This window comes from Coregonus clupeaformis, chromosome 1, assembly GCF_020615455.1.
Source record: "Coregonus clupeaformis isolate EN_2021a chromosome 1, ASM2061545v1, whole genome shotgun sequence".
In the NCBI taxonomy this organism is placed as follows: Eukaryota; Metazoa; Chordata; class Actinopteri; order Salmoniformes; family Salmonidae; genus Coregonus; species Coregonus clupeaformis.
Window position 1 is genome coordinate 81116442 of NC_059192.1, and position 13296 is coordinate 81129737.

General features: G+C 44.5%; 1 protein-coding gene across 2 annotated transcripts in view; it reads left to right on the forward strand.

The window, feature by feature from the left end:
- Positions 1-13296, forward strand: part of khdrbs2 (KH domain containing, RNA binding, signal transduction associated 2) — a 119547-nt gene that overhangs the window by 72030 nt on the left and 34221 nt on the right. For both annotated transcript variants that reach the window (XR_006002272.2, XM_041887761.2), the window contains exons 4-5: positions 1091-1237; positions 11772-11902. Coding sequence is in view for 1 of the 2 variants with exons in the window: in XM_041887761.2 (XP_041743695.2) it covers positions 1091-1237; positions 11772-11902 (278 nt within the window). In the remaining variant the exon portion in view is untranslated. The remainder of the gene's footprint in view (positions 1-1090; positions 1238-11771; positions 11903-13296) is intronic.

Sequence of the window (13296 nt, forward strand, 5' to 3'; positions counted from 1 at the left end):
ACTCTTTCTCATTAAATGAATGTTTGCCCCATTGACTTTAGCAGTACCATAAAGGGAAGCTATGGGTTTCATGAATACATTTGCTCAAATGTCTCTTTCACCTTGGAACCAAATGAGGTTGTCTATACAACATATTCTTAGGTCATCATAGACTGTCATGTCGTATGCTTTGGGAATCAAGAAGTGTTTATTAAGAAATGGAGAAGAAGGCTGATGTGATGAGGGAGTGCACCACACCACTGATCAAGCATCTGGGAGAATCCCCACATCAAAGCATCTCCAGTCTTTGAATGTGTGCCAGAGCCCAAGGTAATCAACATGAGAAGGTAATGCTGGCTGAAGTAATTACCGGCTTTCTGAAGAACAGTTTGTAGTGGTGACCTTCAGCAATCAGGCCACTTTGGAACAATGACTGGTTCTTCAGAGTGGGAGGTAATGTAGTTTGTCTGAAGAAGAGAGGATCTCTTAGTCATTCACAAATTCAATATAGCACACAACTAAATATCAAAATGCTTTGTCAGCCACACTGTGAGGTGTATGTTTAGCTCACATTTCATATTGTTTTGATGGTCATGTTTTCATAAACCAGAATCCTACCTGGTGTGTTTGCATTGTTGCATATAATGATTGATTAACATGACAGTTAGTCACACACACACTAACACATCAATTCCAAGTTAGGATGCAGCTCCTGTATGTCATTGAAGACCACAAATACGGTTCACACATCATTTAAGTTTGTAGTATCTTATTTATAATGTAAACCAAAACCAGCAATATGATTCAGCCACAGCTTCATGGTGTAAATCCCAGTGGGTGGATGCAGTCTGATAGGCTGGCTGGCATGCAACAGGGACATCTCCCTCCCAACCTCCCAAATGCTTGAGGGAGGAAGTCAATGAAAACATGTTGATGAGATTGAATTTATCAACAGGCAGCTGTGGGCTACAAACGATTCTTGTAAACCCCACATGCTTCACTTGATATCTCCATCATACCCACTGTACTATTTGTAATTATCACTTTCACTTTCTCCTTTCAGGCCCGACACTAATATTTGACCTGATTTTTTGTTCTCTTTTTTCATCAGGAAGAAGAGTTGAGGAAAAGCGGAGAGGCCAAGTATGCCCATTTGAGTAACGATCTCCACGTTTTAATTGAAGTCTTCGCTCCACCTGGAGAGGCCTATTCCCGCATGAGCCATGCCTTGGAGGAGATTAAGAAATTCCTAGTTCCAGTAAGTTCGTTTAAACCATTTCATTTACTCAAATTCCTCCAGGGTAATTGTGAGTTGTACATTCAGATGGGTCTGTGCACTTTTGCTCTCGTGGATTCCTCTACTGGGCCTTTTTTTGCACTCTCAGATGTAATTGAAAGTTTACAGGGTTAATCAAGTGATTAAAACAGCTCCAGACAGACTGATTGAAGGTTGGATGGTGGACATTGACAAGTTTTGGCACAACCCCAACTGAAATCTCTCAAGAATGAAAATGAAGTACTTTTTTCACATAACTTGCTATATCTTCTGGAAGGTTGATATAGTACATTTTATATATTACAATGCAAATAAAACTTTTCCTTTGCTCTGTTCCCCCCGCCCCCTTTTTGCCTCCCCCCACCCGTTTCCATCTAGCTAACGAGTGAGTTAATGTATTCCACAATTAACAAGTGCAGTATGGAGCCACTTGCAAGGCTCTGCCGACTTTGAGCCTACAGCAGTTAGCAGTAATTAATGTGCGTACTGTGTAGGCATGCTCAGCTGTAAATATTAATACATTTTTGCAGTGTCTGCCAATCCCTCCGGTAGAAGGGCTGGATGAGAGTTTCCTCATGGCGTTCCTTGTGCTTCCCCCCTCCCTTCCTTAGGGTTTACATCACAGAACCTTTGCTTTGCTGGAAGGCCAGAGGTGTGCTTCAGCTTCGGCAGCTGCAATGATCAGGTCATAGTACCCCCCAGCTCAGTCCAGACTATATGTAATATCTCCACTTTGTTCATAGTGGCCACCAGACTAGAATGTCAAGTAGAAGGACACCTGTGTGTACCCCTCAAGTATTATTGCTTTGGTAAGGTTTGAATGTACTTCTATTTTTGGGATTCGTTTTTTCCCCGCCTTGCCCTTTGTCTCATTTAATGGAGACTCATTTCCAGAGCCTGATGATAAACTCCCCTAAATGCAACCGAGTTGGAGGAGGAGGATTTTATGTTTGAAGTATTCATCTTTCTTTCAAATTAAGTATGGAGGAGGACCAAAGTAGCCAATCCAACACTTGGTATTTTCCTTGGCATGCCCACCCACTACAGGGCCCAAAGCATGACATCCTGTTAGTCTCTATATTCATCTGTCAGTTTAGAATCAATGGACTTCTTCCAAAACTCGCCTTGCAAGCAAACAAAATGCCATGGTAGTCAGACTGTGTAATCTGGTTCAGAGGGTTTTCCCTAAAAGGGGCAGGCGACATCTGTGAAAAGACCATTCATTATGTATGTGAGGAGTTGGGACTTGGACCACATATTGTCACTTGGTACCAGAAGAGTAGTGATTCATGCAGCACAATGTGCAGCATTAATACTTAATAGCAGGTGTGTCTGTACACATATCTCAGTCATCAGCAGTATGGACCACAGAGGAGTTGTTAGGGAGGGGACTGACAGTAGAGACGCTCTCACTTGCTAACGCAGACCCCAATGAGGGTGCTGTACACCACAACCCACGAATCCCCCAATATACTGTAAGAACGCTCTAGTTATGTATTTCACTGCAATGTCTGGCTCCCCTTGCATTATACAAGAATATTACCACCACTAAAAGTGAAACAATTTATGCGAAATCTTCTGAAAATTGTTTTGATGATATTGTATATCAGGTATTTTGGTCATCATATTATAATGCCACTGTTTCATTATCTTCTCTGGAAATAGCTCACAACCGAAGCTCAATCACTGTGTTTTGTCTCCAAGTTGTTGCCTCCTGGTTCAGTTACAAGCATTTTACCACTCAGTTTTCATTCAGAGGCTAATTTTCCTAGCCTGGCCACCCAACGGCCTCCATAATGATCTCATCAGGCTAGCCATTACATCTATTCATCTCTGAATGCATTTATTTTGCGATCCAATTTGAGCCCATCAAGTTTTGGCTATGGGGAAACTTGGTGCAATCAAGTGATTTCATTTGAAGCTATTCAAGGCATTGCTTGCTTTTTGCAACAGGTTTGATTGCATTTACTTCATTCACTCGCTAGAAAACAACCATTTTGATTACGTCTGGTTGTCCACAAGTCACTGGTCAATATGTTTTGGACATTATACACAAAATGTATCACTGATGGAAAGGGAAAGGCATGAACGAGTGAATATCGTTGACATCATTGGGGTGATGTTAGCCTTTCGTTTTCAGTGTCCGTAAGAGTAGCCAGTGGCTACATTTACATTTACATTTTAGTCATTTAGCAGACGCTCTTATCCAGAGCGACTTACAGTTAGTGAGTGCATACATTATATATATATTTTATTCCATACTGGCCCCCCGTGGGAATCGAACCCACAACCCTGGTGTTGCAAACGCCATGCTCTACCAACATCCCTGCCGGCCATTCCCTCCCCTACCCTAGACGACGCTGGGCCAATTGTGCGCCGCCCCATGGGTCTCCCGGTCGCGGCCGGCTATGACAGAGCCTACATGGCATGACATCTGTACTGTTCACAATCAAGTGACCGAAACAAGTTATCTGTCATCTGTGCAGTCTCTCTGCTGTTATACACCTATCTACTATATAGGATACCACCACCACAGAGGTCCTTTTCATACGACCAGAATGAATAAATACATCACTCAAAATCTGCTTTGAAATTTGCCTACATCTTTAGGGAGAAGGAGACGGAGCCCCTAAGGAAAATCATTCAGGTCTGTCTGTAGAATCTGATATGCTACATGTATGCCTCAACTGCTACAACCCTGGAATATACAAGTGTATACAAGGTGTCGAAAGAGTTTCACAGGGATGCTGGCCCATGTTGACTCCAGTGCTTCCCACAGTTGTGTCAAGTTGACTACTTTCACTTTTACTTGAGTAATGTTCTATTAATGTAACTTTACTTTTACTGAAGCATGACAATTATGTACTTTTTCCATCACTGGCGTTACACCTGGGAAGAAAACACTTCAATTTGCTCAACCAGCAATTGGCTCAACCATTGGCTCAACTTACCCCAAGGCAAACAATTAGAATATATTAGCCCACACAGCTACAAGGATGCACTTTTGTGATAGGTTTATGACCTTATATTGAAGCTTATAGAGATCCCAACTGATGTATAGAACAATCTTAAAATTATCTACTTTGGTTTAGAAACAAGCATCATGAAACCTATGACACAATAAATTCATTTGACGTCGTGAAAAACAGTTTTTTTGGACCTAACTTATCACTTTTTCCGTGTGGTTTTATCGTTCACAAACTCCATGACATTATGACCTCTTCCTAAATATTTGGTACAATTATTAATTGTGTGTATGGTTTCCTAGAAACAAGGGTGGCTCAACTTACCTCTTTGTCTCAACTTACCCCACTCTCCCCTACAGCTATTTGTAGACTTTGGTAGTTTGTTTTTCTCAACGCCTCTGTCAACACCCAACTTTCACAAGCCCAATCAGATTTGTTGCGCTTTGATTAAGCTAACACTTCTAATTAAGAGAAATGCTAGACGTTCCTTCACACCAAGAGGTTGCTTAAGGCCATGTGTTTATATATTGTATGAATCAACGGGAGTGCTTGTGAGCAATGCCTTTAAACAGGTTAACATTCACAAGGCCGTAGGGCCAGACGGATTACCAGGACGCGTACTCAGAGCATGCCAACCAGCTGGCAAGTGACTTCACTGACATTTTCAACCTCTCCCTGACCCAGTCTACATGTTTCAAGCAGACTGCTATAGTCCCTGTGCCCAAGAACGCCAAGGTAACCTGCCTAAATGACTACCGACCCATAGCACTCACATCTGTAGCCATTAAATGCTTTGACAGGCTGGTCATGGCTCAGGACCCTCAGTCGAACAGTTAAGCCTACTAGAAAGTGTGTGCCCTCAGGCCTGGAGGGAAGCAAAAGTCATTCCGCTACCTAAGAATAGTAAAGCCCCCTTTACTGGCTCAAATAGCTGACCAATCAGCCTGTTACCAACCCTTAGTAAACTTTTGGAAAAAATTGTGTTTGACCAGATACAATGCTATTTTACAGTAAACAAATTGACAACAGACTTTCCGCATGCTTATAGGGAAGGACATTCAACAAGCACAGCACCTACACAAATTACTGATGATTGGCTGAGAGAAATTTATGATAAAAAGATTGTGGGGGGTGTTTTGTTAGACAGTGCGGCGTTTGACCTTATCGATCATAGTCTGCAGCTGGAAAAACATATGTGTTATGGCTTTACACCCCCTGCTATATTGTGGGTAAAGAGTTACCTGTCTAACAGAACACAGATGGTGTTCTTTAATGGAAGCCTCTCCAACATAATCCAGATAGAATCAGGAATTCCCCAGGGCAGCTGTCTAGGCCCCTTATTTTTTTTTAAATCTTTACTAATGACATGCCACTGGCTTTGAGTAAAGCCAGTGTGTCTATGTATGTGGATGACTCAACACTATACACGTCAGCTACTACAGTTCGGGAGGGGGACGAGTGGAAGACGGCTTTTAACACACCCAGTGGGCATTACGAGTATCAAGTCATGCCGTTCGGTCTAGCCAACGCGCCTGCGGTGTTCCAGGCGTTGGTCAATGACATGCTCCAGGACCTCCTCGACCACAGCGTCTTTGTGTATTTGGATGACATCCTAATATTTTCAAAGGACATGAGTGAACACCAGCAGCACGTTCGGCAGGTCCTCCAACGCCTTCTCCATCACCAGCGCTACGTCAAGGCGGAGAAGTGCGTGTTCCACACAGAGACAGTCTCCTTCCTGGGGTTCATAGTCAACCAGGGGGATCTACAGATGGACCCAGCCAAGGTCAACGCGGTACTGGATTGGCCCCAGCCCTCCTCCCTCAAGCAACTACAAAGTTTTTAGGGTTTGCTAATTTAAATAGGCGATTTATTCGCAATTTTTGCTCCCTAGCCGCTCCCCTGACAGCCCTCACCCAGACAAGCGTGCGCTCCTTCGCCTGGACCCCGGAAGCGGGGAACGCATTCGATGCGCTTAAGCGGCGCTTTACATCGGCCCCGGTCCTAGGGCATCCTGATCCGTCCCTACCATTCATTGTGGAGGTGGATGCTTCAGACGTTGCGGTGGGAGCAATCCTGTCCCAGCGGTTCCTCACGGATGGTAAGACTCACCCCTGCACGTTTTTCTCCCGTCGGCTGTCCCGGCGGAGCGGAATTATGACGTGGGGAACTGTGAGCTGCTAGCGGTCAAGCTCGCCCTGGGGGAGTGGAGGCATTGGCTAGAGGGGGCCGCCCATCCATTCGTCATATGGACTGACCATAAGAACTTAGCCTACATTCAGGGGGCCAAGAGGCTCAACTCGCCCCAGGCCAGGTGGGTGTTGTTCTTCACCAGGTTCCAGTTCACGATCTCATACCGTCCGGGGTCGAAGTACACCAAGCCTGACGTGCTCTCCCGGCAGTTCGATCCCATGGACCTGGTGGAGAGGGACAGCCCCATTGTCCCCAACGCCCTAATTGCTGCCCCAGTTTCGTGTGGAATCGATAGGCTGGTCAGAGCAGCGCTACAGCGGGAGGCCGATCCGGGCGGAGGTCCATCTGGGAGGATGGACTTACCCAAGGCGGCGCGCTCACGACTGCTTCAGTGGGCGCATGCGTCCGACCTCACCAGCCATCCGGGGGATGCCAGGACGTTGGAGTTCCTACGTAGGAGGTTCTGGCGGCCATCAGCTGAGGGGGATACTTGCGCCTTCATGGCTGCTTGCCCGGTGTGCGCGCTCACGAAGAGCTCACGTCAGCCCACGGCAGGGCTGCTCCGACCCCTGCCTATCCCCAAGTGCACCTGGTCCCACATCTCGCTGGATTTCATTTCCGCCCTACCCCCCTCTGATGGTTACACAGTCATCCTGGAAAGTTGTGGACCGGTTTTCGAAGGCTGCCCACTTTATTCACCTTCTCAAGCTCCCGTCGGCCAGGGAGACGGCTAAGTTGGTGGTGCAGTATGTTTTCCGGGTCCACGGCCTTCCCCAAGATGTGGTGTCCGATCGGGGCCCTCAGTTCGCCTCCAGGTTCTGGAAGGTGTTCGCCACCTGCCTCGGCGCCTCCGTCAGCTTGTCTTCCGGCTTCCATCCCCAGTTCCATCCAGAACCAAGATCTGGAGGGGGTGCTGAGGTGCTACGCCTCCAACAACCCAGCTACGTGGAGTCAGCGACTGGCGTGGGCGGAGTACGCCAACAAAACCCTTTTCTGCTCGTCCACCGGCCTGTCCCCCTTCCAGTGCCAATACGGGTACCAACCCCCCCTATTCCCCGAGCAAGAGGAGGAGGCGGCGGTCCCGGCGGTCCATGCCCACATCAGTCTCTGTCACTGCACCTGGAGGCAGGTACGGGCGGCGCTTAAGCGGGCCTCGGTCAGGTCTCAACATCAGGCCAACCGCAGGCATCACCCGGCACCGATTTTTCGCCTGGTACAGAGGGTGTGGCTCTCCATGCGGGATCTTCCCCTCCGCTTGCAGTCCAGGAAGCTGTCCCCCCGGTTCATCAGGCCATTCAGAGTGGTCCGGCAAGTCAACCGAGTGGCCTACCGCCTGCAACTTCCCCCCACCATGCGGGTGCATCCCACGTTCCATGTGTCCCTCCTCAAGCCCGTCGCCACCTGTCCCCTGGCTCCCCCTCCTCGTCCTGTTCCCCCGCTGTGCCTCGTCGGAGGGAAGCCGGCTTTTACTGTGGACCGGATCCTGGACTGCCGGCAGGTGGGGAGGGGTCTCCAATTTCTGGTGGACTGGGAGGGTTATGGGCCGGAGGAGCGTTCCTGGGTGCCCAGGAGGGACATTCTGGACCCAGGGCTGATAACAACATTCCGTCGGAGGCACTGTTACAGGATGGGGTCGCAGTTCCGGAGCGATCCACTAGGTGTCCTCCTCCGACAACCTTAGGCACCTTCTCACTCACAGTCTGGACTAATCATGATCCTATTGGTGTCACCTGTGTCTACCTGTTCACTTGTGTATTAATGCCCTCACTTCCCTGTGTTCCCTTGCTCAGTTTTCTCTGGTAGTTTCTCTATGCTCAGCAGTACTAATCAGTGTCTGATCTGAGAAATATGTACAGGTACTCGAGAAGTGTTCTCCCTGTTTCTTTATTATTTCAGTCGTAGTTAGTATTTCGTATTTTGGCTGTCAACCTGTTTTTTGAGATTTATTACCTTTCTGTTATCGTGTTAAGTCTGTTGTTTTGTATCCTGGCTTCGGGACCACCAGTAAAGATCCTTGTTTCACCATCTCTGCCTACTGCCTGCTGTCTATCCTGCACCGCACCTGGGTCACACCTCACACCAACCCTTACAGGGATCCCTAATAAATACAAATACAAATACAAAATCAACACCATCATCCCAGATACCCTGGACCCACTCCAATTCGCATACCACCCCAACAGATCCACAGATGATGCAATCTCTATTGCAATCTACAATGCCCTTTTCCACTTGGACAAAAGGAACACCTACAGTGCCTTCAGAAAGTATTCACACTCCTTGACTTTTTCAACATTTCGTTGTATTACAGCCTACATTTGAATGTATTTGTTTGTCACTGGCCAACAGACAATACCCTATGATGTCAAAGTGGAATTATGTTTTTTGAAATTGTTACAAATTAATAAAAAATGAAAAGCTGAAATGAATCGAGTCAATAAGTATTCAACCCCTTCATTATGGCAAGCCTAAATAAGTTCAGGAGTAAAAATGTGCTTAACAAGTCACATAATAAATTGCATGGACTCACTCTGTGTGCAATAATAGTGTTTAACATGTTTTTGTACAAAAGCTGAAGAACATAGGCATATCCAGGTACTTTCCACAGGTGCTGGAGTTATAGGTGAACTCATGGATAACATAGGTTCACGATATTAACATTCAATGTATCAAAATATATGCTCATACACAAGGAATGTGATCAATATTTACAGTAATATACATACACATACAATATTCAATTAGGATACAAAAAAAAACGATTTGGGCATTTTGAAACATATAAAAACAGTTTCAAGTCAAACTCCTCGTTAAGGCCAAGAGGAGACAGTGTGTTGAGCCTGTGGTTCCAGAAAGATTCCCTTTGATTAAGTTTCCTCTCAATGTCCCCTCCCCTGCGTGACATCTTGACCATTTCTATTCCAATGTATCTCAGAGAACTAATAGGATGTCCAACTTGTACAAAATGAACAGCAACCAGATTTTTTGAATATTGTATGTGTATGTATATTACTGTAAATATTGATCACATTCCTTGTGTATGAGCATATATTTTGATACATTTAATGTTAATATTGTGAACCTATGTTATACATTTTTTACCTCCTGTTTCAGGAAGTGATGTCACTGAGTACAAACACAGATTCAACCACAAAGACCAGGGAGGTTTCCCAAAGCCTAGCAAAGAAGGGCACCTATTGGTAGATGGGTAAAAAAAAAAGCAGACATTGAATATCCCTTTGAGCATGGTGAAGTTATTAATTACACTTTGGACAGTGTATGAATACACCCAGTCACTACAAAGATACAGGCGTCCTTCCTAACTCAGTTGCCGGAGAGGACGGAAACCGCTCAGAGATTTCACCATGAGGCCAATGGTGACCTTAATACATTTTAATGGCTGTGATAGGAGAAAACTTAGGATGGATCAACAACATTGTAGTTACTCCACAATACTAACCTAATTGACAGAGTGAAAAGAAGGAAGCTTGTACAGAATACAAATATTCCAAAACATGCATCCTGTTTGCAACAAGGACTAAAGTAATATTAACAAAAATTAGGCAAAACATAAACCTTTTGTCCGAATACAAAGTGTTATGTTTGAGGCAAATCGAATACAACACATTACTGAGTACCACAGTAATATTTTCAAGCATAGTGGTGGCTGCATCATGTTATGGGTATGCTTGTGATCATTAAGGACTAGGGAGTTTTTCAGGATAAAAAGGAAAACCTGGTTTGCACAGGAAAAATCCTAGAGGAAAGCCTGGTTCAGTCTGCTTTCCACCAGACACTGGGAGATTAATTCACCTTTCAGCAGGACAATAATCTCAAACACAAGGACAAATCTACACTGGAGATGCTTACCAAGAAGACAGTGAATGTTCCTGAGTGGCTGTGTTACAGTTTTGACTTAAATCTATTTTAGAATCTATGGCAAGACCTGAAAATGGTTGTCTAGCAATGATCAACAATCAATTTGACAGAGCTTGAATTATTTTCACCCTTTTTGCACAAACGTTTTTGACTCATCACAAAAGCTGCTGCGACTGTTTACTATCTGTCACTTTATTTCTAGTTATATGTACATATCTACCTCAATTACCTCCTGCCCCAGCACATAGACTCGGTACTGGTACCCCTTGTATATAGCCAAGTTATCATTACTGATTGTCTATCTATTATTATTACTTTATTTTCTTTCTCTCTGCGTTGTTGGGAAGGCCATAAAATGCATTTGTTTAAGCATGATATCATAAGTTGAATGATGTAAATGGTGTATTACCTGGCAATGTATTGTGTTCAAACCTTATCTCCATACTCACTTTGAAAAGGCAACACATACAGTATGATGATAAATGTCCCACAAAATGACAAACAGAACAAAATGAAATGAGCGTATCAACCACGCCAATCAGTAGAGGCTGAATGCTGTCCTCAATGCCTCAATGCCATCTTTCATATTTGTTTTAGCCTAGCTGTCTTTGCAAACAGGACAAGGATAAGTGGTTGGAGGAAATGAGACCTGTTTATCTGTCTAAGCCCGTTGACAAGATAATAAAATATGTTTCATCCACTCTGTTATCTAGCCTGTGATTCAGATCCTAGTCATATTCAATGACTGACTGAGAGAAACATTGACGAATCAAGAGGCAGCAATGCAATATTCCCACCCGAGAACAATGTAATGGCTGCTTTCAACATGGCCTCCCATGCCCTCCCAACCCACTCTTAGTGCAACTGAGGACAAATATTGTAAGTTGTTTCCCCTGGTTCCTCACGTGACCCTCCGAAAGCCCCACAGAGTTTTGAAACTCAGAGGCTGAGTGTCTAATAATTGTTTTTTTACCCATTCAGCCCTTTTAGATTTTGAGGGAGGAAGGACAGAAGCTGGACATGATGTAGCTAACCAAGGCCATGGACCTTGAATGACTTATGGTGCAGATAAATGCACTTATAAGGCATATATGTTTATGCCTTACAGTGTTACCAAATTTCACTCTGTTTGCCTCTATGTTTGTGTGTGTTTTGGATGACAGTCTGGCGTTATCTTTTAAAACACTTGCTATGAATGCTGAGATTTTAATTTATGTCCTTGAATCTCCCCTCGTCAAGTTCAATGTTCTAAAATGTTCTAACAACTGTCAGTAGACTGAGACTTGTTCCCCTAAACTACTCTGACCAGAACATTCTCTAAATGAATATTCAGTGTTAAACTAAATCATGCATTTCCTGTGAATATCCTCAGAAATTTTATTTGGGAGAACTTTGCTGCAGTTGCAAGCATCGGTTGCGGTCGGAAGACAAATCTTCTCTTTTATTTATTTTGAGGCCTGTTTTATTCTTTCCCACAGGACTACAATGATGAGATCAGACAGGAGCAGCTGAGGGAGCTCTCCTACTTGAACGGAGGATCAGACGACACCAACAGAGGGAGGACTGTAAGGGGGCGGGGCTTACGGCTGGCTTCCACGACAACCACGCGGTATGCATTTGCCAAGACCAGCCATGTTGATTATGATCTACTGGCTTACTGGTCGTTGATTGGGCATTTGTCTGTGTGTGTGTGTGTGTGTGTGTGTGTGTGTGTGTGTGTGGTCATGTGTATTTGTGTGATTTTGTTTTGCATCTGTGTGAACTTTAACTCAATGATCACAATCAAAATGTGATCTTGGCTTTATTGATTCTAATACTCACACCCTGTTTGATGAATGATTCATATTTAGTTTCAAGCACATATTGTTAATTATTCATTATGTAACATATTCATCATTTATATATTTAATATCTCAGACGACATGACATACCTCAATAATTCATATTTCATACAATCTTCCCCGGCCATGTCTTCAGTCTGACAGTCCCTGAAGGATTTTGAGTGTACGTTGACAGCTTGCACTATACTACCTCAGGTGGTAATGGAAATGAACACAGCCCGTGTTCTCATGTGATTCTGATTCTGCTCATTTAGAATCACCACCACGTCCCTCCCCTGATTCGCTCCTTATGCCGTGCCGATAAGCCATTACTGTAAATCTCCATAAGAAATATGCACCGGTAATGTGGCCGTAATGCTCCTTGGAGTCTTTGTATTTTAGGATCATAATTGACTGCTAGCTTTAGTGAAGGATCTGCAGTACCAGAAGACTGTGTATCTTCGGCCTCCTCCGTCTTGCTAGTGTTAAAACGTCTGGATGTTCTCCAAATATAGACAGCTTTACGACCTTAAATCCACCCTGCACTCCCTGTGGTGCTCCTCTGGCCCTTCTAGGCAGTAAAACCTCAGGACCGAAGACAGCATCCCAGCATCTGCCTCCCAACACCCTAATTTCAGCTCAGACACACCAGGGTCTGGGCCCATTTGCCTTTTGATCTGTGACTATTGTTGCGACTTGTGTGCACAGTCAAATAACTGTTAGTGCACCCTGAAAATTATAGCCTCCCTCGCTGGGATAAGCACAGGGAGTCAAGGGGAGCTGGAGCATTTCCCTGCCAGCCTAGCAAACCAAAATTGGTTCTGTGAAAGTTCTCCGGAACATTCGTTAGGTTGTGGCAAATATTCTCATAACACAAAAACTGTCCAGTTGTGCTGATGATTATACAATGTTTGTATAAACAGCCACCTGATGTTGCAAGAACGTTCCCAGAACACATTTTGTCTGTTCTTTAAAGGTTATCAGAATGTTTCATTAAGTTGTGGGAACAGTCTGGTGGGAACATTGTGGGGACATCACAAAAGATATGTTCCCAAAACACAAGCACTGTCCAGTTGTGCGGATGATTATACAATGTTTATTTTAGTGTGCAAAAAACATTCACCTGATATGTTCTTTAAAAATGTGTTCAACATTTATTTAGGTTGTGGGAACATTGTGGGGA